General features: G+C 45.6%; 1 protein-coding gene across 2 annotated transcripts; it reads right to left on the bottom strand.

Moving 5' to 3' along the window:
* Window positions 1-6,692: 6,692 nt before the first annotated feature.
* On the bottom strand, window positions 6,693-22,466 carry ZMAT3 (zinc finger matrin-type 3). Of its 2 annotated transcripts, none has more exons than XM_066556452.1 (6): window positions 22,413-22,466; window positions 16,887-17,212; window positions 15,216-15,335; window positions 13,320-13,486; window positions 13,108-13,208; window positions 6,693-12,048 (listed from the first exon to the last, which is right to left on the bottom strand). In XM_066556452.1, the coding sequence occupies exons 2-6, from the start codon at window positions 17,154-17,156 to the stop codon at window positions 11,837-11,839; spliced, it is 870 nt and encodes a 289-aa protein (XP_066412549.1). In that variant the 5' UTR covers window positions 17,157-17,212; window positions 22,413-22,466; the 3' UTR covers window positions 6,693-11,836. The 2 variants fall into 2 exon arrangements, with proteins under 2 accessions (XP_066412549.1, XP_066412548.1); XM_066556451.1 differs by lacking the exon at window positions 22,413-22,466 and adding an exon at window positions 20,866-20,940.
* Between the last annotated feature and the right edge of the window lie 1,094 nt (window positions 22,467-23,560).

Genomic DNA, 23,560 nt, shown 5'->3' with positions numbered 1-23,560 from the left:
CAGGGCTGCACACTAGAGCAGCTACATGGTCTTCAGCCAAATATTTGCCAGGAAATAAAGATTTGGATGAAGTTAAGCTCATTGCAATCTCATGTCAAGCGTGTGTAATTGTTAACATTGGAAATGGAAGTTTGAAAAATCAAGATGCCTTATTTGAGAAATGACAAATGAAGATTTCATTCCAGGAGGATGTTTTGGTCTGGAATTTATGCATTAGTTGTTTAATACAAACTCTTTCATTTAAAAAAATCCCCATGCATTTGGGGGGGGTTGAAAAACATTTACTAAACCTGATTTTTCCATGCATACAGACAGTTGACAGCATTTTTTTTTCTCTATGGGCAGTAAATAAAGAAACTGACTCAATCTAGTGAGCTGCAGGTGCTTTTTACTCTGTCTGAAGCTGAATATCTCTGAAGACCGAGTTCTGTATTCCCCTGGTTACTTTTTAATTACATTGCAATAAAATTGCAAGGAATCTAATTTTGCCAGACAAAACCCAGGGACTCAGTCGAAGGTGATGGGGGTCCAGCTATTTCACACACTAATTACACCAGCACAAGCCCTGAAATACTGTGCTATTTTTATTCATTCATGAAAAAAAAAAAAAAAGCTCTCTCATCTAGATCTGAGTGACTGCTATTTCATTCTCAAAAATAGTCAATGCACTCTTCATTTCCCAAAAAACAGCTGCCCTCTTCTGTTTCCAGGGAATATTACTACCTCTCAAAATCCTAATAGGTGTGCTGTTGAAATCAAAATAAAATGCCATCACTCTGCCTGCCTCAAAACAACAACCCAATCTCAATAAAGCATTGCCACCTTTCTCAAAACCTCTGAAAAGGGGGCGACATTAAATAAGAGCTTGAAATATGGGTCTAAGGAGGGAGCTGCTGGGGATTTCTAAAAGTTTGTCTGCAGTGCCATCAGGAGGTGTGATCACAGCATAGGAGGGCTGGGCTGAGGCCAAGCAGGGTGAGGCACTACAGCCACCAGGACAGACGGACACCAGAGCATGGATGTGGGAGAGGCATCCCTCGTGTCCCTTTCCAGGGACAACAGCATCCTGAGAGCTCCAGGCACCTGTGAGAGTCCCCACAAGGTGCTGCCACCTCTGCTGCACCTCTCTGGCTGCAGCCAGAACTTCAGACCCTGCTGAGGACTGATGGGAATTCTGCATCCAGGAGGCCCAAACACATGGAAATGTGCAGCCTTCTAAGGGGCTACAAGACTTTGGTAATTTTTTTTCTCTTAATTTTCTGGAAGCCAATTAGGAAAGCACAGCCTGAATCTGCAGTGGGTGAGAGACCTGGCAGTGCTGCCCAAGCAGGACACCACAGGCCACAGCAAAGCTGCTGGACCTGCAGGGAGGTGGCAAAATTGGAGCCTGAGAAGGTGGATAACAACTAACATGAGTTATTTTTGTGTTAGGAATTACTGTGACCCATTTCCACCAAAGTTCTGACCTCAGTTCTCTATTGTTCTCACTTTCCCAGGTACCAAAGGCATCCCTCCAGGGAATAAAGATTAAATGCTCGTTAGAGAATTTCAGGAGGGTGACTCGTCCCCTCACACGACCATTGCTCACTCATCTCCTCAGCCCCATAAAATGCATCATAAAAATGCCTTTTTTACTGCCTAGTAAAGAAGGTTCAAGTGTATAACTGCATTTACATGAATGTTCAGGACAGTCAGATTCACCACTCCCATATTACACCTTGAATTCTATTATTTTCCTTGAAATGGGAATGAATCCAGTCATGCCACACCTGTTCTTTCCCCAGAGAGAAAGGAAAGATTCCACTGAGACAAATAAACACAATGACTTCACTAAGGTCCCATTAAAAAAAAAAAAAAAAAGAAAAAAAGCAGTGGCTCAAATAGGTGAAGGTGGAGCAAACCACTGCTCCCTGTTCTGTGCTCTGTAGGAAATCTGGGCATGAGGATGCTGATTAAAACTGGCCTCTTCTTGTGCAAGTGGAAATCTTCCAAGTAATAGAGCCTGCCTGGACTTTGGGCATCTGTACATGTGCTCCAAATGAACAGGACTGCTCCCCAAAATGCTGCGTTTCAGCACCAGTTCAGCTACATTGCAAGAACCTCCACTGCAGCTGGTGATTAGGGTTTAGAAAGGTAATAACAGAAAGATAGAAAAAAGGGGAGAGAAGCCAGGTCTTCAGCCTGGCTGTGGACTGGCACAGCCCTGGCATCCCAGAGCCTCTGTTTTGTTCTTCCTTCCATGAGCTCTCCAGCCCCACTACTTTCCACATTTCCCCGTCAGCGGTACATTCCCATGCTTTGAGGATGTAAAAGCTAAATTCTTTGGAAAGACCCTCAAAGCACACAAAGCAGATGAAGAGCTAACACTCTTTTAGCCCTTCAAAGGCCTAATTTCTGCAAGGTGACAATTTGCTTTGGTCATATAGCAAGTCTGTGGAAGCAAAATGCTGCAGACAGGATTTTTTCACAGTGCTGTAGGTGGAAGCAGCTGTATTGGGTTAAAAGCAGCACTTCCAACACAGATAAGTCATTTCTAATAAACAGAAATTGGAAAAGCCTCCAGCACCGAAACAATATTAAAGATTGAATCCTTCTGGGAAAGACATGTGATACTTGTCTGGCAAAATTGCCACCAGGCATTCAATGCTATAATTGTGTAATATTGAGTTTTATTCCAAATGCCAAGCATTAAGTGATCCTCCTGTATGATGTGACACAGCTTCACTTCCTTCTGGAGGAAATCTAGATCAACTTCAGTGGCACCTGCTGAGCACAGGGTGACCTCAACCAGTCTCCAGAAAGACACTCAAATATTTGCAGTTTGACTGTGGCACTGCAGCATTGAGATGAGCTCCTACATGGAACATATAGCTTGAGATTGAACCAGAAATGTACCCTGGCAGCAACAGGGGACTGCAGTCCTTAATTTTGGTGTGGGCAGTTCAGACAACTCCTGCTCTCTGCAGGGAATTGCCCTGAAGAGTTCTAGCCAGGCTCAAAGGCCACAACTTCACCCACTGCAGTTGTACATCCACCTGCTGATGACTTTCCTTCTGGGGTTAAATTCTGTAAAAGACTAACTCACTGAGGGTTTAAGCCTTGTTTTCAAAGATAACTTGCAACCAGATTTCCAGAAATGCTACAGCAATTTAAAATGTCTGCTGGGGTTGATGAAAATGCCCAAGCAGATAAAGGTGTCAAACATTTTTAAACGTTACTCGTGACCTATGCTGGTCTTGGGTCCCAAGGTTGGCAGGATCATCCAAGGGAACTTCAAATTTTCTCTTTGAAGAAAATTATCTATTCTTGTTTCTTCCACTGATTATTACTTTCTCTTCTGGGATGTGTACATAATATTCTCTTTAAAGTATGACACCTGTGATCTGGACCCAAGGTGTATCTTTGGGTGCTCATATTTTAGGGATGCATGCTCTGATTTGGAAGACCTGTGCAGTATTCACTGTGGGAATATTATGTTGAATGCCAATGACAATAAAAGCTGGCTGGCATTTTCCAGCCTCAGAGCTCTCATGAACCATTACAGGGAGCTTGGCTGCTCATCCATTTACCATGCAGTTTGTTAAGTGGGCAGCCTGACAGTGGCAGTACCACAGCTTCGTTTTCTCCTAACAGCTTTAGACAGCATTTCTTAAATCAAGACAAAGCCTTTGAAGTCAGTGAGTGGAGAAGGCAGCACTGGCTTTGTTACAGCAATCAGAAATTCAAGTTGAAAGCATGTATGCTAATTGCCAAGACTGCTGCCATATAATTAGCATACAGTCTGTACCCAAATTAAGAAGAACTCCCTTGAAAACTTATTATGCCCTAATATATCCCCAGTATGTCTATACCTACAGCTGTGCTCTGCCCCACCTTTGCATTTCTCAGCAGCTGTGAGGAGCTGTGTGAAGATCAGTGCTGATCTATGTGAACAAGGTGTCTGCAGAAACCTGTCCCACGTGCCAGACACGGGGCGATGACAGGAGTCCAGGCTGATGGCACTGCCCATCAAGAGCCCTGATAAGAGGGGAGATGCATGGAGCAGCCACCCCGACCTCCCTGTGCCTCCCTCTGTGTCCTGCTCACCCACAGCTCCAGGGATGTGGCTAAATCTCACATTTTAATAATGGTTGTCATGCCTTCTGTGCTGACAGCAGGCCAACAACAGCCCACCCCGAGGACACGGGCTGTGCCCAGCCTGCTCCTTTGTGGGAAGGGAGTGCAGGGGAAGGAGGAGCCTGCCTGGCTCTGCAGAACAATCCTGAGCCTCCTGCATCCTGCCTCTTGTCTGCAACTGCAGAGCAGCCTCGAGGAAAGGGTAATTCAAGTGGTCAGAAGTGTAGCTTGGATTTTATCAGACTTTATTTCAAGGGTATAACTGCAAGGATGGCAGCTGAACCCTCAGAGTGTCTTGGAACTGTGGGAGTGGCAAGATAGATTGGAATTATCCTATGTTTCAACTTTTGTGTTTTACACATTATTGGTCATGTTGCATTTAGCAAAGTATATATATATAGTCTGTTTCTTCAGGTGAATACTGAATTCCTGCACAAAATTCCAGACACACCAAATGCAGTCTATTTTATTTCTCATGCAACTGTGTTCATTTCTTCTTAGAACCCCACACCTTGTTCTTTCACTCACAGTGTCTTTGTACCTTGAGACTGAGAAACAAGCCTTGGATTAATATTTTTTTAACATCTTTATATGTACTGCAAACACCTGCCACATTCCCTAGTCTCAGATAATACACTGTGGATAATCTTCCTATCTCTCTTTACCCTCATGTAATTCCAGTGACTCTACACAGCTCTGCTCCTGTTTCACTCAGGTGGAGAGGTGAGGGAAGCCCAGTGGAATAAGGCCAGTCAAAAGCACATCATTCCCTGAAGGATAGGTCAATAAATCCTTGATATTATCTGTTACAGCAGCTTTTTACTATTCAAAAAGAGAGAAGCATCCTTCACTCCAAATGCTTTAGGAGAACTAGAAATAGGAATAAAGGGAATTTATGTGAAGGGGATATAAATGAATACAGAAAAGCCTCCAAACCTGCAGTCTGCAAACCTGCATCCTTTACAATCCTCCTAAAAGATGTTGTTTTTCCACATCCCCACTAAGGTTTAATGGCAGAAGCAATATTGGAAGATCTCTCTGTCAGGATTCATTATTTTTAAACCACATGCTAAAGTCCTAATACTTTATAAAACCACTACATGAACAATGAAAATCCAACTATTATTAATCAAATTGGTTTTAAAATCCAGTCATTCTCATCATCTTGGGAGCAGGGATGCTGGATGGAGAGAAGGCAGGGACAGCAGCTTGGTCTTCAAAAGCATTGAGTTCAACCTTCCTTTTTAGCCACAGACTTTCTGGACAAATAATTTTTTCCTCCCAAATTTTACTACCTCAATTGTAAAATATTACAGGGCAACTATGTGAAATCCTTAGACACCAGGGTAATTGTAGAAGCAGATGGAGGGCTATTTATGCTTTCAAATTAGACACTTAGTCTATGATTTTAATTTTTTTTATAGTATTTTATATGCTGAGTAATTCAGCAAATGCCCGCGACTCTCAGTTAGGTTGTCCAGGTATCACTATGGTTTTTGGCTGTACCAAATTGCTATAGAATTAGTATAAAATACAATTACCACATGGAAGTATTAAAAAGGCAGTGCTTTGCCAGAGAAACCTGATCATGGGGATGTGCTGCTTTGTAGGGGTTTGGTTTCCAGGATGACCAAACACAGCCTGGATGAACACAAACAGTGAAGGGCTGGGGTGAGATTTAACTGCAGAACATTAAACTGCACTTACAAGTTTTTATGACTCTATTTACTGTAAGAGAGAACACATAAAGCCTCCAGCATTTCACTGTTAGCACAGAAGAAGTCACCTAAGCACAGAGGCAGCTCTCATCCCAAAAGGTAAATCAGGATAATTCCACCAGTGTCAGTGTTCTCTGTAAGGGCCCAATGCCTGCAGTAAGACAGGGCAGGGAGGGACACACCCCTGTTCACAGCTGATGTTACTCAGCAGTCACACCCCAAATGCCCCTGGTGTGTCCCCAGGGCACTGCCCTTGAGGCCAGCAGCTCACTGCACCAACACACAGGGGCTGTGCTTTGCTCTTACCTGAGCTGAACTCAACAAACCCAGATTTTCTCTGCTTCCAAGGCTCCACTCAGAATGTCCTTTCAGTTTGGAAAGTCATTTATGCTGCACGAGCATATGCTCTCCTGGAGCCCTCAAGTAATGAAAGGGGAAAAGAGCACTCTGGTAAAGAACATGTGCAAATGTAAGTATCAGGCTCAGCTTGTCCCCACCTTTTCACAGCCAGAGTTAAAGGTCAGTCTGTGGCTCAGCCTGGGGCTGTCCCAGAGCTTGTGATGTCCACTCAAGGGGAAAGCACAGACACAGAGCCTTTTGTGTCCCTCCTGGCTCCCATCCTGCAGATGCTGAGCACTCCCAAACCCTCCCAAAGCCAAGACAGCTCTGAGCTGGCTTTCAGCAAGAGCTGGAAGTACACTGACCCTCCTCCAGAGTAACAAATTCTACCTTAAATTATATTCCTTTATCAGTGTGTGAAAACATGTTCATGTAGTTGCACTCAGTGCTGGGCTAAATCAGTCATTCCCAGCCCAGCCATGAGCAGCAGCAATACCAAACATCAGGGCAGTGCAATGGTAAGAGCAATATGGTTTATTATATAATGAAGAAGAAAAAAAAATTCATTTTCATCAAGTATTCCCTCACGGGGGTCAGTACAATATAAAGGAAATAAGGAAAAATGTACAAAACAACCTGACAAGAAGGCTCTAGATGAAACATGTTCAAAGCACTTGCAAATGGTGTTGCTGGACACATGCAGAAGGAAATTAAATCAAGTAATTTTTCCCCTGCAAAATACAACTGAAAACCTGATTTTATTTTCAAAAATTCAGTTCTGTCTTTACCTGCAGATATTTCAGGTAAGCTGACACAATTTTAGCTGTGATACATTTTTTAGAGGAGAGATTCCCAGAACTACTGTTTGACCACATTCATTTCAAAGTGGATTTTATTTTCCCTTCCAACTTTATGCAGGTGGTAAGCCCAGCTCAAAATAAAGGAAGCTTAGCCACTAACTTCAAAGAAACCAGGTTCATATTTCTCCATTTTCTGTTATCCTTTGGCAACCATGGCATTTGTTTTTCCATAATCAGCAACAGATATCTCCATCTCATCCAGAGCATCCTTGTATATGTGGTTGTAAAATTAAAAAAAAAAAAATCACAAAACAAAAAACACATATAAAACATCAGCAGTGAGAAATTCCTGAAGGTTTTCAAGCCTTGCTCCTAACTCAACTAAAGTCAAGGTACTTCAAACTATTTTAGCTGGAGCAAGACCAAATCCTTACAGAACCAGATCAATGGTCCTCAAAAAGCAAAACCATAAGAGTGTTGTAATCCAAATGGAGGAGTAAAAGACAAACTTAGCAACGTACCTTGCCTGGCCCCAGCCAACACAGTATCTTTGCCTTGGGTATTTCATTTACTCTTGACCCAGGCAAAATTCCCATTGATTACAGTGAGAGCATCACTTAAGTAATGTAGCAAAGGGACATCAAGCATTAGTAAGCTAAAATATGAATCCATGCTTATGGCAATAGCTTTCCCTTCTAATGCCCTATAATGGGCATCTAGGAAAGGAAATAAGCAGCTTTACAGAAAAAAATCTGCCTTTTGTTACACTGATGACCATCCTAAGCAACTCCACAGAAGTTTTCAGGGCTCCTTTCAATGTGCATGAAGAAAGCAAAAAGTCAAAAATAGACCAATGTTAGGCAAGACTATAACAGATTTACTCATTAGTGCAGAATGTAAAACAAAAGCTAATGCCTAATACAAAGAAAATAGTATCGCTTTCATACTCCTCACAAATTCATGGATTCCACGTGGTTTACTTCCTTGCCTTAAAAGAAATGAATGTTGAAATGAAGCATGAACTCTGTGTCTCTAAAAATAACATCCCGAGTTAGCAAAGGAATCATTTGAGGAAAAATGAATTGGAAATTGACATTTAATAACAAGTTGCAAGGAAATCCCCATTTTGTTTAGCATGAAAAGAAACAAAGATCCAGAGGTCAGATTTGGTTGGGGGGATTTGGGGTGGGTTTTGCTGTTTGGGTCTGGTTGGGTTTTTTGCATCAAGGGAAAGACAAAAATAGCTATGTGGGAGGAAAAACATTTTCACAAATACAATAAATAATTGTTCTGATCCAAAAGCAAAGTGCGATGTAGAATTTCTCCATTTAAAAACAACCTACAGCATAATGCCTTAAATATTAACAAATCAATTAGTGGTCAGCACAGTAAAATAAATATGAACATATTGATTTACATTTTGTTTCTAGCAGCAAAGGTCATTAACTTACTGGCCAATGTGACAGCTTCACAGAAGTCCTGTTTCTTGGGTTTGGTACTTGGTTTAACAAGAGAAAAAGATTAACTGGGTCTGGAAAATGGCACTTCAGCTGTACAGTGTTCTCCCCAGCCCACCTACGTCAAAAGGGTTTGCCCAGAACGTGTTTTCAGTATTTTTTGAACAGTGGTTAGGAGAACACCTTTCACAAAATGAAATAAAATCAGGATCTACTCAGTATCTAATGCTGACAAGTATGAGTTTGTATTGTCCTGAACCCTAAGGATAATGGGGAGGTTGGGTGTTTTCTCTTTGCAGTCAGCAACTTCCTATGCTGAAAGGGGAGTGGGAAGATCACAAGCCATTAAGCCATGCTCAAGAGGGAGAGGAAAGCTTTGGTAGCTTGCAGGAAGGGCCACAACAGAGCACTGGGGCCAAGTGAGTCTCAGCTGCTTCTCCCAGCAAGACATCTTTCCTACTGGAGGAGGAAATCTGTCCTACCTTGTCACTTGAGTCCCACTGCCTGCTGTACACCTGCTCTACAAGCCACCACTCTGAAATCACCAGGATGATCACATTCACTTGCACTCCCTTGAACAGAACAAAGCAGATTCAGGCTTCTCTGCTCAGGGCAGACTGAAGCCACCACTCCAAACCAGACTCAGCCCCAAGCAGAGAGGAGCCTGCAAGAACAGCCCCCTGCACATCCCTCCCAAAAGCACCAGCACTTGGCTAGGCTGTGGCACATCTGCACAGCTGGAGCAAACCAGGTTTTGACACCTCCAGCAGTCACTGGAAATGCCAAATGAGGAGCAGATGGCTGGGCTGGGAGTAGGAGCAGTAACCAAAGCTAAGTGGTGAACAGCTGATTTTTGGGACACGTGAAAGCAAGCAAAAATGCCTCCTCATCCCTAGCAATAAGCCAGACAGCAGCAGTACCTACAGCTCCTCCAGCTCATATTTCACAAAGGGTTGTTTTTCTGCTACTAATTACAGCCTGTAGGAAATGCCATGCTTTAATTTACAGCCAGAGGGATGTTTAACCATAATGCAGGGATCACGGTGCTGAAGCACACTGTGGTAAGGCTCATCTAACTCCCTCTGTCCCTCTGGACAGTGGTGTCAGACTGGCAAACCTAAGGACAGGACACTAGGAGAAAACCAGAGCCCTTCTGTCAATACAAATGATGAGGGGGAAAGGCTGATGAGAGATTCTGGAAAGGCAAATGTTCTTCAAGGCTACACAGAGGGTGAGGCAGGGGCAGGAAAGCACAGAGGAAACAGACTTACAAAGCTGTCAGAACTGTTCAGTGAGTGCTCTACAACCTGGGCACCTGGTCTACCTTCTCACATGCTCCAGGGCACAAACCCCATTTAACTGAGTTTTGCACAAAGGAGGGGAGGGAATCCCATTCATGAGGACACCCATTCCTCTGCCTCTATCTGCAGGGCAAGAATGATCTAGGGGGTTGTGTTCAACTACTTCGCAGGCACTCACCTTTCCTGGATTTAGGAAGGCTGCATTCAGGTTGTATGGCTCCCTGATGCTCACTCAGGGAGCTGAAGAAAACAATAGTCCATTTCTGAGAAGCAGCCAAGTGCAACAGACCTTTTGAAGGTGGACCAGGAAGATGAATAAAGACTATCTGGATTGTTTTTGTTACTCATTCTTCATTTTTTAAGGCAAGCAGAAAGTCCTTCTGGAATGCAAGAGGCAGGATCAGAATGGCAATAAAAGGGGGGGGGGGAGCTACCTTCAACACTATGCACTAGGTACAATTCATCCCTGCTAAAATCCTACTGAAACTAATGGAGCTGCATCTAATTCCAGCTGCCTGAAGAGGGTGAGAGATGAGCCAAGGTGCTTCCTGGACCCTCTCTCTGCACCTGCCACTGAAGTCAGTGAAGCTACACCAGTGCACAGTTCCAGCAGCACAGTGGGGGATCAGGTCCAACAAAAGCCACCTACTTGCGGCACTTGCCACTGGAGACCATGTTTTAATGACACTGTGAACTGGACTCCAATCACAGCTCCTCACATCTACCCAAACAAGCAGAAGAATAATTAACAACCCTACTTCTGCTCTTTTTCCCCTTCCTACTTTTGCTAAGGAATATCAAAACAAACACACACACACCTTCTGAGTTTGTCTACAATTCAAAAGTTGCTTAACAAGTTTCTTGAATACTTCCATGAGGCCAAAAAGCTGTTACTCAAACAATCATCACCCTGACATTTAAATCCTACATAACTTTGGATTTTTGATGGTCCCTGGAACAGTCAAGTATACATCAAGGAATGGAATTAAAACCCATCCTGAGATGGAAAAAGAAAGAGGGGGGGAAAGTCAACCAATATTGGTAGCGCTAGTTCAAAGCTAGAAGTTTCACCTTTGCTCTATAAACACCCATTAGGCTTTGCCCAGGGAATGGCATGGAAGTGGGACACACCAATACCTGCTACCCAGAGCCCAGGCAACCCTGCTGCTCTTCCAGAGCAAGGACTGCAGGCCAGAGATCAATTCTTGCTCTCTTCTACATCAACATGCACAGAAATCACATCTGAGAGCTCTTTCTATCTATTCTAAACCTGACTCATTCTAAGGCAGAATCAGAGCACAGCACATCTCACCTGAGCAGGTTTGCTTTCCAGTTCAATTCATTAAACCACTGAGATCCCCAGAGATTCTCATCAGGGAGATGAGCTACACCCATGGTATATTAAGGTGTCCAGGCAACAATATCGAGAGTAGAAGAGTATTTCTGAATGGGGCTAATCAGCTGAAATCCATGTCAGAGGTTCAGAATGGAATCTGCATCGCAGAGGAAGCAGTAAGAGGCAAGATCCTCCAAGGAGAAGAGGTATGCACAGCCTTTCTACAAGGATGTGGAAAGAACCTACTCTGGACTGTAATGGGGGCCAGAAGCAGCAAAGTGTGGACAAATACACCACCTAATTCACACATTCACAGGCCCTACTCCTTCCCCTCTTCTACAAGCTGCCCAGAGATTCGGTCTGCCGTAGGGAAGCCTTCTGGAGCACTGCTCTGTGGTGTGCCAAGAGGGGAGTGGGCTTTGCACACGGTCCACCCATGTGGTAGGACCACAGAAGTTTCCAGCACTTCTTGGGCTTTGCATATTCATGCAGAAGGCCGGGGAGAAGACACAGCTCCTCCCCGCCACTCAACACAATGAAGAGCCTTAGAAAATTAGCAAACAAACACCAAAAACACTTCATGTCCTGCACAGCGTCATCCTGCCGACTATGATAGAAAAAAAACCTAACCATACCAGTAAGTTTGCAGGTGTTACATGTACAGCTCGAGAGCATACTCCTACCCAATGGAGCACAAAGCAGGGCACGTGGCAAACAGCAGGCGAGAGACAAGCTGCTCTAGTTGCAAACTACTACCGAGGGCGGCGCGTCACTGGACATAGCCCAGGTTCTCCATCTCGTTCCTGTAGCGCTGCTCGGACACTTTGCTCTTGTGCTGCTTGCTCTCCAGGTGCTGCCTGAACTCCAGCTCCTCGCTGGCCCCAGCGTTGCACATGGAGCAGTAGAACTGCCCGCTGGGCGTCACGCACATGGCCAGGTCACGGGGGATCCTCTGCCGCGAGCGCGGGTTGAAGTAGGGACCTGGGGAGACGACACAAAAGCCTGGTTTACCTGGGAGAAATCAAAGCTTGAGGCAGCTCAGTGACAATGCCTAAGTCCAATGAACGTCTGCTTTTCAATCAAAGATTTGATTCTTTAGCTGATAGGAGTCAAGGCTTAATTTCTCCACAACTGCTCTGCTGGTTTCCAGATTTACAGAGGTGCAGCACACAGGACAGCACTTGGAATTTTATGAAGTAGTAGAGTGGGCTTAATGCCCCAGTCTTACTGAAAATCAGGAATCCAATCATTTAATTTTTTATAATTTAATAATTTTAACAACTTAATAATTTGTAGCAGCTTAATTTAATAATTTAATAATTAATCAATGCTTTATTTTCTTAACCATCTAATTCCACAACTGGAACGTTCTTTTGATTATAATAAGCCGCCTCAGTTTAAAACTCACAAAATTATATTTAATAAAACTTTAAAAGATTTATCTTTTCCACATGACAGTGATTAGAATGACATGATTAAACCAAGCTTCACCAGGAATCAGAGCTTCAGCTAATGTGTGCCTGTAAAACAAGTTAAAATGAAAAAGAGAAATAGATGCCCAGCTGGAGACTGTAATACACTCTTTAAATCATAGTAAAGGGGCAAAGTTAGTATCTAACACCTGAGAAAGGACTCTATGCTAGGAACAGATGGTCTTAGAGGGAGGCTAACATGCTCTCTTATTCTGGTCATGGGAGTGCAAGTACAGGTTGATGTGCCACAGTAGGAGTCAAAGCACCTGGCCACCTGCCAAGAAAATAAAGCAGGAAAACTGTCACCACTTAGAGCAGCCTTAGAGACAGGCAGATGGTAAATTAAGTTACAAACTGAGAAAAAGAACTAACAAGCAGGCTGACAAAACAAAGCAACTTTAGCAGCTGGGGAAAAAAACCCATGCAGATATGAAGGATCAGCAGAGGTTGGACCAGCTCCTTTCACAACCTGACTGTGCTAAAACAGACCTCAGAAACAGAAGAAAACCAAGTATATTTATTATTAATTATTATTCCAACTACAGAATAGATGCAAGCTCCAAGTTACCTGTGTTGTTCTGAACCGCATACGTGTTTCTTCTGTTCTGCATCATCTTGTATTCATTCCCTTCTTTCCTTGCCCTTCGTTTGCCTAGTTCTGAGGCATCCCTGCAGATTAAACAAATATGAACAGCTGCAATTCAGAGTTTTCTGACAAAAGGGCTGCCAGAGACACTGCCACACGCTTTCAGCCTGAGCATGAGGTTGAACAATACCTACGAGAACGAGTTATTCTGTGCCTCCGCAAGCCGCAGCCGCTTGGCGTGATTTTTCCCTTGGTAGTGAGCCTGTGCCACAGCCGGAGAGCTAAATGAGGCATCACAAAGCTTGCAGTAATCATTCTCTGTAGCCAAGATCACTCGGCCACCTGGTTTGCTGGATCCCATCTAGCAGCAAAGGGAGAGACAGCACGTGAAACACAAGAAGGTTAAATATAAGCTGAAATATTTCAATCACAGGGACTGAGACCACTACTGTCCTCATCAGACAGCAGGAGAGCTGGAATTAAAGCCCATGGATTAGGACACTCTCAAGTTGTCCCCAAAGTGTTCTTACACAAAATGCATTGTTCCTGCCTTGCCTCCAGGAGAGCCTGCAAATTCCTGGCCTGAGGTGGAGAGAAAAGCAATCTGAACAAATAGCTCTGCAACAGCCACAGAGGCTTGTTTACATCACAGCAATGATTTAACTCCTAACTGCTGGGAGCTGATGAGCGGTGACTTTCACTCTGAGGAACACCCACTGAAACATAGAGGTGCCTCTCTCTCCTATTTACAGTCCACCTAATCTCTCCACAGCACCCTGTCTTTACACAGCTCCCTGACCACAGCAAGAGGAAAAAAAAACAGTAGCAAAGCTGCCAAACCTCTGATCCTTAAACCTTCAGGTGGGAGGACACCTGGATCCAGACTTCAAAGGAAGTCTCACATGAGTAGCTCCTGCTCTGTGAAGGACACCTTCATGTGTCTGTGGAGTCAGACCACATACAGTGATCCAGGCAGGAGCCATGCCTCCTCAGCACATCACATCCAGGGAAAAGTGTTTTGTAAACAGTGCAGCAGCAGTGATTCATGCAGCCATGTCACTGCAGCACTTGACAAGCCAACATTCTTTCACATCTCCTTTGACACTGCTCAAACTTAGAGACACACAATTCTGATTTCTAGCTTACAATGTGAACCCACACATGGCCCTAGAGGTATTTTTATTGCCATGAGCCATTCCCTCCATTAAAAAGCACACCACCAGATACCCTGGCAGGTACAGCAGCCACATCCCCGTGCCCCGGGCAGGACCCCACCCCATCCCAGTTCACATCCATGAGCTGCAATGCCAATTTACATGGGGCCAAATCTGCCTCTGGTCAGGAACAGTCTGCCACTCTGCAAATACTCTCTGCTTCCCTACAGGCAGCACAGGCTTATGTTGTGGGGACTGACAAGAACAGCTTCAATCCCTGTGGCCCAGCTGTGCTTCCCCGCACAGTCACAGGCAAAAGCCAGGTTAGCTGTCACATCTCATGATAAACCCAAGGGATGAATTCTAGAGGGAGATAGCAAAAAACATCTCTTTTGCCTCTAACGTGCCCAAAACAGAATTAATCTGGATCACCAAGGGAACAATCCATTCACTCTGCACACAGGAATGAGCACTTCAAAAGGAGCAACAAAAGAGGAATTAGCTAACAGCCCTGGGCAATGGGTGTAGGAGCACCAAAGCACTTTTTCCATGTAGGCTTCCCCCACACAACAGAGGGATGATTGTGCAGAGCGGATGCCACACCCTCACATCCAAATCCAATTCCAGCAATTCTGTTCTATACCTGCCCTTACACAGCTATAATCAGCAGCACATCAGACTTACTTAGCAATCAAAGTATTTGCCAGGCAGAAATAGAACATTTGAAGTCCAACATTGTGCTGCAAGGGCAGATCAATATTTGCATCTTCAAAGGAAAGCAAACAGCTCACAATGGGCCATTTCCACCATCTTGTGCCATCACAAGGAAAATTCTTTCCCAAGTCCTGCAGTAATCCTCAAAGCCTGAGATCTGGTTATCCTAACTGGGGTTAGGTGGCAAGCAAGCATGATCTCAGTCCCTTTGCCATGCCTTACCTGAGTTGGAAGGGAGACAACCTGAGGTGGGGCAGGCTCAACAGAATTACTCATCCTGGCAGGTGCCGGACAGCTGTTGGCAGCATAGTAATTCCGGAGCTTCTTACTGTGGTTTTTACCCTGCAAAGATAACCCAGATTAATCACTGTCCTAAGAATAGTGTCTTACTCTGAAAGACAAAGGATCCAGAGACTGAAATGAGAAAGTGCCCATGATGGTGGCAGCTCACGTAAAGGAGCTGTCACCAGGCTCTGAATTTAAGAGATGCAGGCATTACTCCCTTTCTCCAAAATGCTCAACACCTAGAATGTCTGGGCCCCCTCTTCAGCTGATTTTCTCAGTAAGTTTACAATTAGTTTTTCAGTCTGTTTCCATTTCACTTAAAACCAGTATTTATTGTTTTAAGACTATCAACTACTTTGCACAGTTTTTTGAGAAACCTGAACACACAACACAGATTTCATGAGACTGCAAGCTTGAGTTAAAACATGAGATTGAATTTAAAACGCACATCATATTTTATTTTCTCTGAAAAACAAATATCATAAGTGTTTTTGCTGTTCTGAAAGGCTGGTAGAATAACAAGAGATTATGTATATTCATATTGTGGATGCACAGTAAGGCAAATGCAAGTTATATAAAAAAATCACTCCTGTCTCCTCATGGCAGAAATTCTGCAGAAATAAGATGTTAGAAGTGTAAGACCAATCCAACCTACCCCTTCACTAGCAGGATACCAATTTTTCAGGGCCAACAGCAAATCTGAAATCTGGGTCTGGTGTCCTGAGGTTACAGACAACCACCCTTTGGCATTCACTGGTGGAGAAAGTCACTATTTCCAATACTCATGCAAACACAGCATCAGGCAGAGAGGGTGTAGGAAAATGGGGTAATGCAAAGCTGACATGTTCTATCTTTCAGCAAGAAGCATATGCAAAGAGTCCTTACCCTATATCAGACAAGTCAACAAGATCAGCTTAAACAAAATAAATCTGATCTGAGCCAACCCAGCTGATGAGAGTGTTTGCATAAAAGGCCCCACCAGATCAGTGCTGTGCATAGCCTCAGAAAGGAGACCCTGATAAACACATGGCAGCAGCCCCTTTCCTAATGGCACAGCTGGATCCAGCAGAAAACACCTGTCCAGGCCTCACAAAATCGTGTCTGGAATCAGAGGGTCAATTTTAGGGACTATCTACACTAGTCTAGTGTAGATACACTAAACTAGTGTAGATAGTCAAATACAGGTTGCATAAAAGAAAGGAAAAATCACAAGTGTCTGCTTTTTCACCTATGCTATCTTGGCACCACTTCTCTGTCCCCATGGACAGCATTTGTGCAAAAAGCTCCAGTAACACCACCTTAAAAGAAAGCACTGCAGCATGTCTGGACAACCAGCAAATCCAAGCAGGGTGAAGATATGTCTACAGAGCAGTTTCAGTCCATGAGGTAGTGCAGAGGAAGCTCCAGATGAGCAACTTGAATGCTGCTGTTCGTGTGCAGCACTCAAAACCCCCTCGAGAAGCTGAGTTAGTCCTCCTGCATTAGCCCACACTTCCCTCTGTGCTGCCACAGCAACGCTGCTGGCAGTGCTTGTGCTGGCACGGGAATGTCTCCACAAGCTGCAGATGCAGCAGCCCCAAAAGCTGAGCCTCCTGCTGCTCTCCTTACCTGGTAATGAGCCTGGGCTTGCTGGGCCGAGTTCAGAGTGACATTGCAAAGCTTACAGCACAGGGGCTTACATAGCTCCTCCAGCATAGGGTCCTGCTCCACCACCTTGGCAAGTTCCTCTTCTTGTGTGTGATGAAAGGAAGGCCCCAGTCCGAGAGACTTTGGTGGGGACAGTGGTGAGCTGGCTCTTGGCCTTGTAGCCACTGACATAGGAAGGGATGAAGGCTTCTCAGGATGAGGAAGAAGTCCTGCTTGCTGTAGAAGAATCATTGGCCAGGAAGACTATGGGCATGCTACTGCTGAAGGAGGAGGAGTCTTCTTCAGATCTAGTCCAGAAAGAACATAAATGCTGAAATAAGCAACAAGAACAGCAACATCAAGGATCCAATTGGGGGCAATTCCTGTAACTCCAATGCCTTTACTTCATGCCTCTTCAAAATGCCAAGCAGGATAAAGTCAGTTTGCAACACTTTACCACCCACGGGAACAGCAGCATCCCAGACAACCAGGGCCAGATTACAAGACACTTATATAAGAAGTGGGTCCCCTGGCAGGTGAAGATTCCTGACAACAGCACACTCTCCCCACTGGTCCATGCCCACGAGAAGTGGGGACCATGCACAGCCCACAGAGCTGTGTCACTGGGGGGACACAACCACTACCCACATCCTCCTTTGGAAGCCCGAGGACAAGCTCACTCTCCAAGACCTAAACAAATATTACAGCAGACTACTGCAATGAACGTTTAGAAAGAATCCAAATACTTCAAAGCAGATTTACTGTATATAGGTAGATGCAAAATACATAAACACATCTATCCCTCAAATACTCACAAAGACTTTCCTGAGGAAAAGCTTTTCTCCAGTAAGACAACAAAAGAGAAAGAGTGGGAATGAGCAGGAGCACACCTTGTTGTACAGTCAGCTCCCAAGGGCTCTCTCCCATGGTCTTCTTGAACGACCTTGAGCTATTTTTCACATTTCCATTACTAACTACAAGCAATGCAACATTTAAAGCTACATCTTCTTCTGCAAAATGAGAAGAAGAACTTATCTCATATTAACCTTTATTCAATTATTTCTCAGTTAATTCAAGTTATTAGAACTAGCTCCACATTTCCAACAAGAGGTTCTGAGAGATTTATTTAATTAAAGTTTATAAATCACATCTACAGCCCAGATGAACATCCCTAGAATAATACAGAGCAGTGACATAATGAATTAAGGCATAGCTACTTTTGTTCATGTCTTATTAGCTTCTTATCATAACAAATCCTGTTCAGTGGCACACTGGGATCAAGAGAAGCATTATCTTGGCCTTTGCAGATCATTCCCAGCTAGGGCTGCACTGGCACCAACCATGTCTATGCTCTGGGCTTTGTTCATTTGTTTAAGCAAATAAAGAGACACATCTGCATTTTAAAGCAACACTTGTGTAAAATAAGGGAAAAGTAAATGAAATGCCACCAAGGAATTTTGTTCCTGAGTTGCTTTTGAAAATGGGGACTTCAAAGGCATTTAGGAACCTGCAGAAGCAGAGAGCATTTATCTGGGGTAACTTCCGGGATTTTCAATCTGCTAAAATTAGCTGAAGATAAATACCTTCCACACTCAAGCTATGGAAAATCCCAGTTGAAGCCTGCAATTTTAGGTACTGTGTTATCTTTGGATCTCTCTTCCCAGAGAGATCTGTTCTGTTAGGAAAAATAAAACATAATTTAAATGAATGAATGAATGGGACTAAAGCATTCAAGTGACAAAATCATTTCTGAAATGTTTATTTCAAACCCAAACTTACTCTAATACAAGACTGGAGACAGCTCACTTATTACTAATATTAAAGGTAAGGAAAAAAATTAAAATTATTAAAAAAAAAGGCAGCATGCACTGGCTTGGGGACAATGTTTTAAGGCAGTAACAGAGCCACCATGAGTTTTCATGTTTATATTATTCCTCCACCACCAAGGCTCTGCAAAATTTCAGAGCTGGAATCCACCACAAAGAAGGAAGAGGACACAAAGGAATGGTGCTGCAAATCATCCATCAGCAGTGTAAATTCTGTAAGTGTTACCTAACTCCTTTCCTATTTTCAGCACACATGACCCTGGTTAAACAGAACAGAAGACAACGTTTTTATCTTTATTTTCCTCAACTAGTACTCTGTAGACAGTCTAATTAATTTCTGTGGGACTACAGATGGAACAAGTTCATATTCATGCTGGGTAAATACATCATAACACAGGCCTATCAAGGCAGTTTAAATCAACTATGCAAGCAGGTAAGCATGCCAGCTAATTTCAGAGTTTCACTACACGAATATAATGGGCCTCTTATCTTAAAATGAGAGCAAATTATAGCCAAATACTCCATAGAACAACATAAAGAGATGCACAGTAAATGGCAATTGAGATTCATCTGCTTAATTTTGCATGAGCATTTGTTGCATCGCATTTTCCTGCAACTGTCACAAATGGGATTTGTCATATACAAGAGGAAACAGTGCTTACAGGATCTATATCTACAGGGGGAAAGGTATAATGTAACATTCTTAGAAAATCTTTAACTGTAAGGTCATTTACTGGTTCTTAAAGTAAGCAGTTGTCTAAAGATAAAATTAAGGCTGTATGAGCAATTTCCATAGTAAGACTTCTTGATTTGGCTTATGCAATGTATGCAATTCTGGTTTTCCTCTGACAGTGATCTTTAACCACTGAAATTTCTCAAGCTATGTTCATTTCTCTCTTACTGGTATTATTTATAAGAAAAAAGAAATCAGTGTATTTCTAGGTCCCTTTAATCCTCCACTGCTGGTTGTTACAGGAGAAGGAAAAGGAACACTTTTAACTCCTCCTTTCCCTTCACATGAGAAGCTGTAAAATCTTTACCCTAGGACCCAGCAAAGGAACAGGGCACCTCCATCACCAGGGACCCCAACCAGCACAGCCCAAGGCAGGGTAAGGACCCGCAGATCTCCAGGGTGGGCTGAGGAGCCATTCTGCCTCAGGACAGCATCTCTCAGAGCTCAGCCATGCCAGGACACACTTCCACCCTATGCCAGCTGTCCTTGAGAGGATGAGAGGGGCACAGGTGCTCCCTCCTTTCCTTGGGGCATCCCAAGGGCAGCACTGAAGGAGGAGACCCAGCCTGCATGAGTGCCACAGCCTGGTGATGCCCACCTAAAAGGGAGCAACCTCCCTGACTGACAACAGCACAGAGCTGGGAAAGGAGCTGCTCTGGCTTCACATCTAAGGATGGGGAAGGCATGGCGTGACTTAGCTTGGAGAAAAGAATAAAGCACAGTGAGAAATCTATGTGTTGCCACCAGAATTGTTTTTTAAATGCAGCTGAGGCAACTAATAACAGAGATGAAAGCCGTAGAAATGGTGAACAAGCTGTGAGTTTCACCGCTCTGTCTTCAAGACAGGAAGCATTTCTTCTCAAGTTCACTCATCTATCAATACCTGGACATCTCTTAATGTAATTGTGCCAGAAAGTTTCCTTTGGCCACGGACTGGGCCTACACCCTTCCCCCTGAAAGGCAGCTTGTTTTATAACGCTGCAGGACTGAAGGCAGCACCAAACAAACATACCGCATGCACAGCTCTGCCTTAAGGTGCACTGACCCTCCGCTGATGGGGACACACATACAGCAACCCAGAACCATCCCTTACGTCAAAGGGGGGATCAGAAACCAGGGTGTAAATTCCGACTCCTCGCAGACATTCCTGCAAAGCTGCTTGCCTCGCAGTCTGGGGGCTGGACAGCAATTAAAAAACACAATCCCTGCTACCCTACAGCCTGGGGACCGCCGCAAGCTCACGGCACCGCCGCACCATTCCGGGCAGGCACAGAGCACAGCCGAGGGGCACGGACAGCCATCCGCATCCCCCGAGCGGCTCGGAACGGCGGCACCGGGCCGGGATCCCCGGGACGCCCCCGAGCCCAGCCCCGCCAGCCCCCCGCGCACACCCCGCACCTACCGCGGCCCCGGGGCTCGCAGGGCCGGGCCCGGGCTCGGGCTCGCTCTCAGCTGCGGGAAGTGACGGCGGCGGGGGCGGGACGGGGCTGAGCCCGGGCCGGGCTGGGGCGGGACCGCCGCCGCTGCGAACCGCCCCGCTGCTGGGCATCGCGGGCAAAACAGCCTGCAGGAGCTGCTTCACATGGTCCTCACCCCTGACCCGTCCTTCTGCACAACAGCATTTTGTATTTTTTTTTCTTTTTTAAAATATAATTATCTTTCTTTCTTTTTTTTTTTTTTTCCCCACAGCAGACGTTGCGATGAACCTGATTTGCATATATAAACATCTTCTTATTCATGCTGCTCGCAGCCAAAATGAGTAATGATTTCCCCTCGAGCCACCAAGGCCTCACCCGTGTGGTTGGGCCACCCTGTTTCAAAGCATATGGAGTTTCTGTTGATTTTTCTCCCCTTTTGTTGAAATAGGGAAGTGCTGAGAAGTCGCTACAGGATGAAACCATCACCCAGATATTACAGTAGCCATCAGCCAACCCACTTGGCAATCCAATGGTTTGACACACGGATTGTTACTAATTTTTGTTAGATCTTTTTAAAAAAAAATCAATTTGTCAGATTCATAGAATCATAGACCAGTTTGGCTTGGAAGGTCTCTGAAAGACCATCTCATTCCAACCTCCTTGCCATGGGCAGGGACAACTTCCACTAGCCCAGGTTGCTCCAAGCCCTGTCCAACCCGGCCTTGAACAATTCCAGGGATGGGGCAGCCACAGCTTCTCTGGGCAGCCTGTGCCAGCTTCTCACCACCCTCACAGTCAAGAATTTCTTCCTAACATCTGATCTAAATCTGCCCTATGTCAGTTTAAAGCCGTGCCCCCTTGCCTTATCACTACATGCCCTTGTCGAAATTCCCTCTCTGGTTCTGTTGCTCCCTTTGGGAAGGCTCCCTTTGGGAAGGATGCTGCAGGTCAGAATCAGGAGCTGTGGTGATGAGGAGCTGAAGCAGCAAAGGGGCAGTTTGGCAGCAGGAATGCTCCCGGAGCCTGCTCTGCCCTGGGTTTGCAGGGTATGCTCTGCCATGCCCTGCACGGCTCCCACCTACTGCAGTGCTGCCTGCAGCATCTCAGACTGGCCACGGCTGTGAAAATGGCCCCGTGCTAGACCCTGGGGCTTGGAGAACCGTTCCAAGTAAGAGAATTCACCAACGCCCTCACCATGTTCGCACCTGGCTCCAAAACTTGCTTATGCCATCTCCGTTGTTGAAAGGATAAATACCCTTTGACAATAGAGTGATTTGCCAAAACGCCTTAACAATTAATAACGCAGGTTAACCGTGTCCCTCCTCGCTATCATCACCTCAGTGCCACCCTCACTTGTTGCATCTTGTTGGCTCTCACCGAGGTACCTCAGCCTAGCGCTCTCATTTCACACCCTGAAAACCCACACCCACTTGGGAGTGCGTATTTACAATGTTATTTCTCTTCGACTTCTAATTTGTACGGGCATTCGCTTGGCGGGCCGCTCTTTCAACAAAACACCGGACTCACGTACAGCGACTCGATGCCAGTGGCAGCTGATTGTAAAGAAACCTGGCGGTCCAAGTGGGAAAAGGGTCAAGACTGAGCCAGACGCGCTGCGATGTGCAGGGCACGGGGGTATCAGCGACATCAGGGCAACAAGCGGGGCAGGACGAGCCCGTGTTCGCCCAGCACACCCCGTTCCCCCGGCCCGCTCCCGCCTCCCCCCGCCGCGGTTCCCGTTCCGGCGGGCGGTGCCTTCCCCATCCGGGGTCAGCCCCGCTCCCTTCCTGTTATTCCCGTGCGGGAGGCGGCGGCTGTCGGGGAGCGGCTGCCGGCGCCGCTGCCGCCCGCGCCCGGGGCACAGGCACCGGCCGAGGCGAGCGGGGCGGCCGCAGCGGCGGGAGGCGGCGGGCGCGGCCCGGGGCGCGGCGGGCGCGGCCGGCCCGGGGAGGCCGCGGAGGGCGGGTGAGTGACTGAGTGAGGCGGGGGTCGTGAGGGGCCGCTCCCGGAGCGCCGCTCGCTGAGGGGGCTCGGGGGCAGCGCGGGGCCGAGGGGCCGCGCTCGGCCGACAGAGCTCCCCCGCCGCATCCCGTGGCTCGGGGTGCTCGCAGGGACGCGAGCCGGGAGAGGAAGAATAGCGGCTTGTTGTTTTGCAGTGTGGGTGTCTCCACCCCTGGACTGGAGCTGAGTGCTGCGAGTGTGCTCGCAGTGCCGGGGATGGGCTGGGTGATGCCGCTGGGAGCAGAGCCTCTCCCGATGGGTGCCTGTGTGTGTGTGTGTGAGTGCGGGGGGATCCTGGCACACGAGCTCCTGCTGCCAGATGCGCTCGGCTGACAGGAGCACTGGCTCGTCCCTGCTACCTGTAAAACCTTCTTTCCTATCTTGTGCTGCCCAGAGATCGGTTTGTACTGATGTTAAATATGAAGGTGCTGTTTCTTGCTTGTATTTTGTGTGTTTTCTGGTACACTGTATTAGCAAAACTTTGGCCAAACTAACACAAACCGCCCGTTTGTTTTTCTTTGGGGGTTTTGTGGCTGTTTTCAGTATTCCTTAAGTTATTAAGATATCAGGCCAATTACTTCTGTAGCTGTTATGGATATATTTCTAATCTTTATAATTTTTGTGTCTATTTATTTTCTTTTTTGCCTAAAGACCTGATTGAACTAAGGTTACTTTATA

Source organism: Molothrus aeneus, chromosome 10, assembly GCF_037042795.1.
Source record: "Molothrus aeneus isolate 106 chromosome 10, BPBGC_Maene_1.0, whole genome shotgun sequence".
In the NCBI taxonomy this organism is placed as follows: Eukaryota; Metazoa; Chordata; class Aves; order Passeriformes; family Icteridae; genus Molothrus; species Molothrus aeneus.
This window is presented reverse-complemented; position numbering and strand designations above follow the sequence as displayed.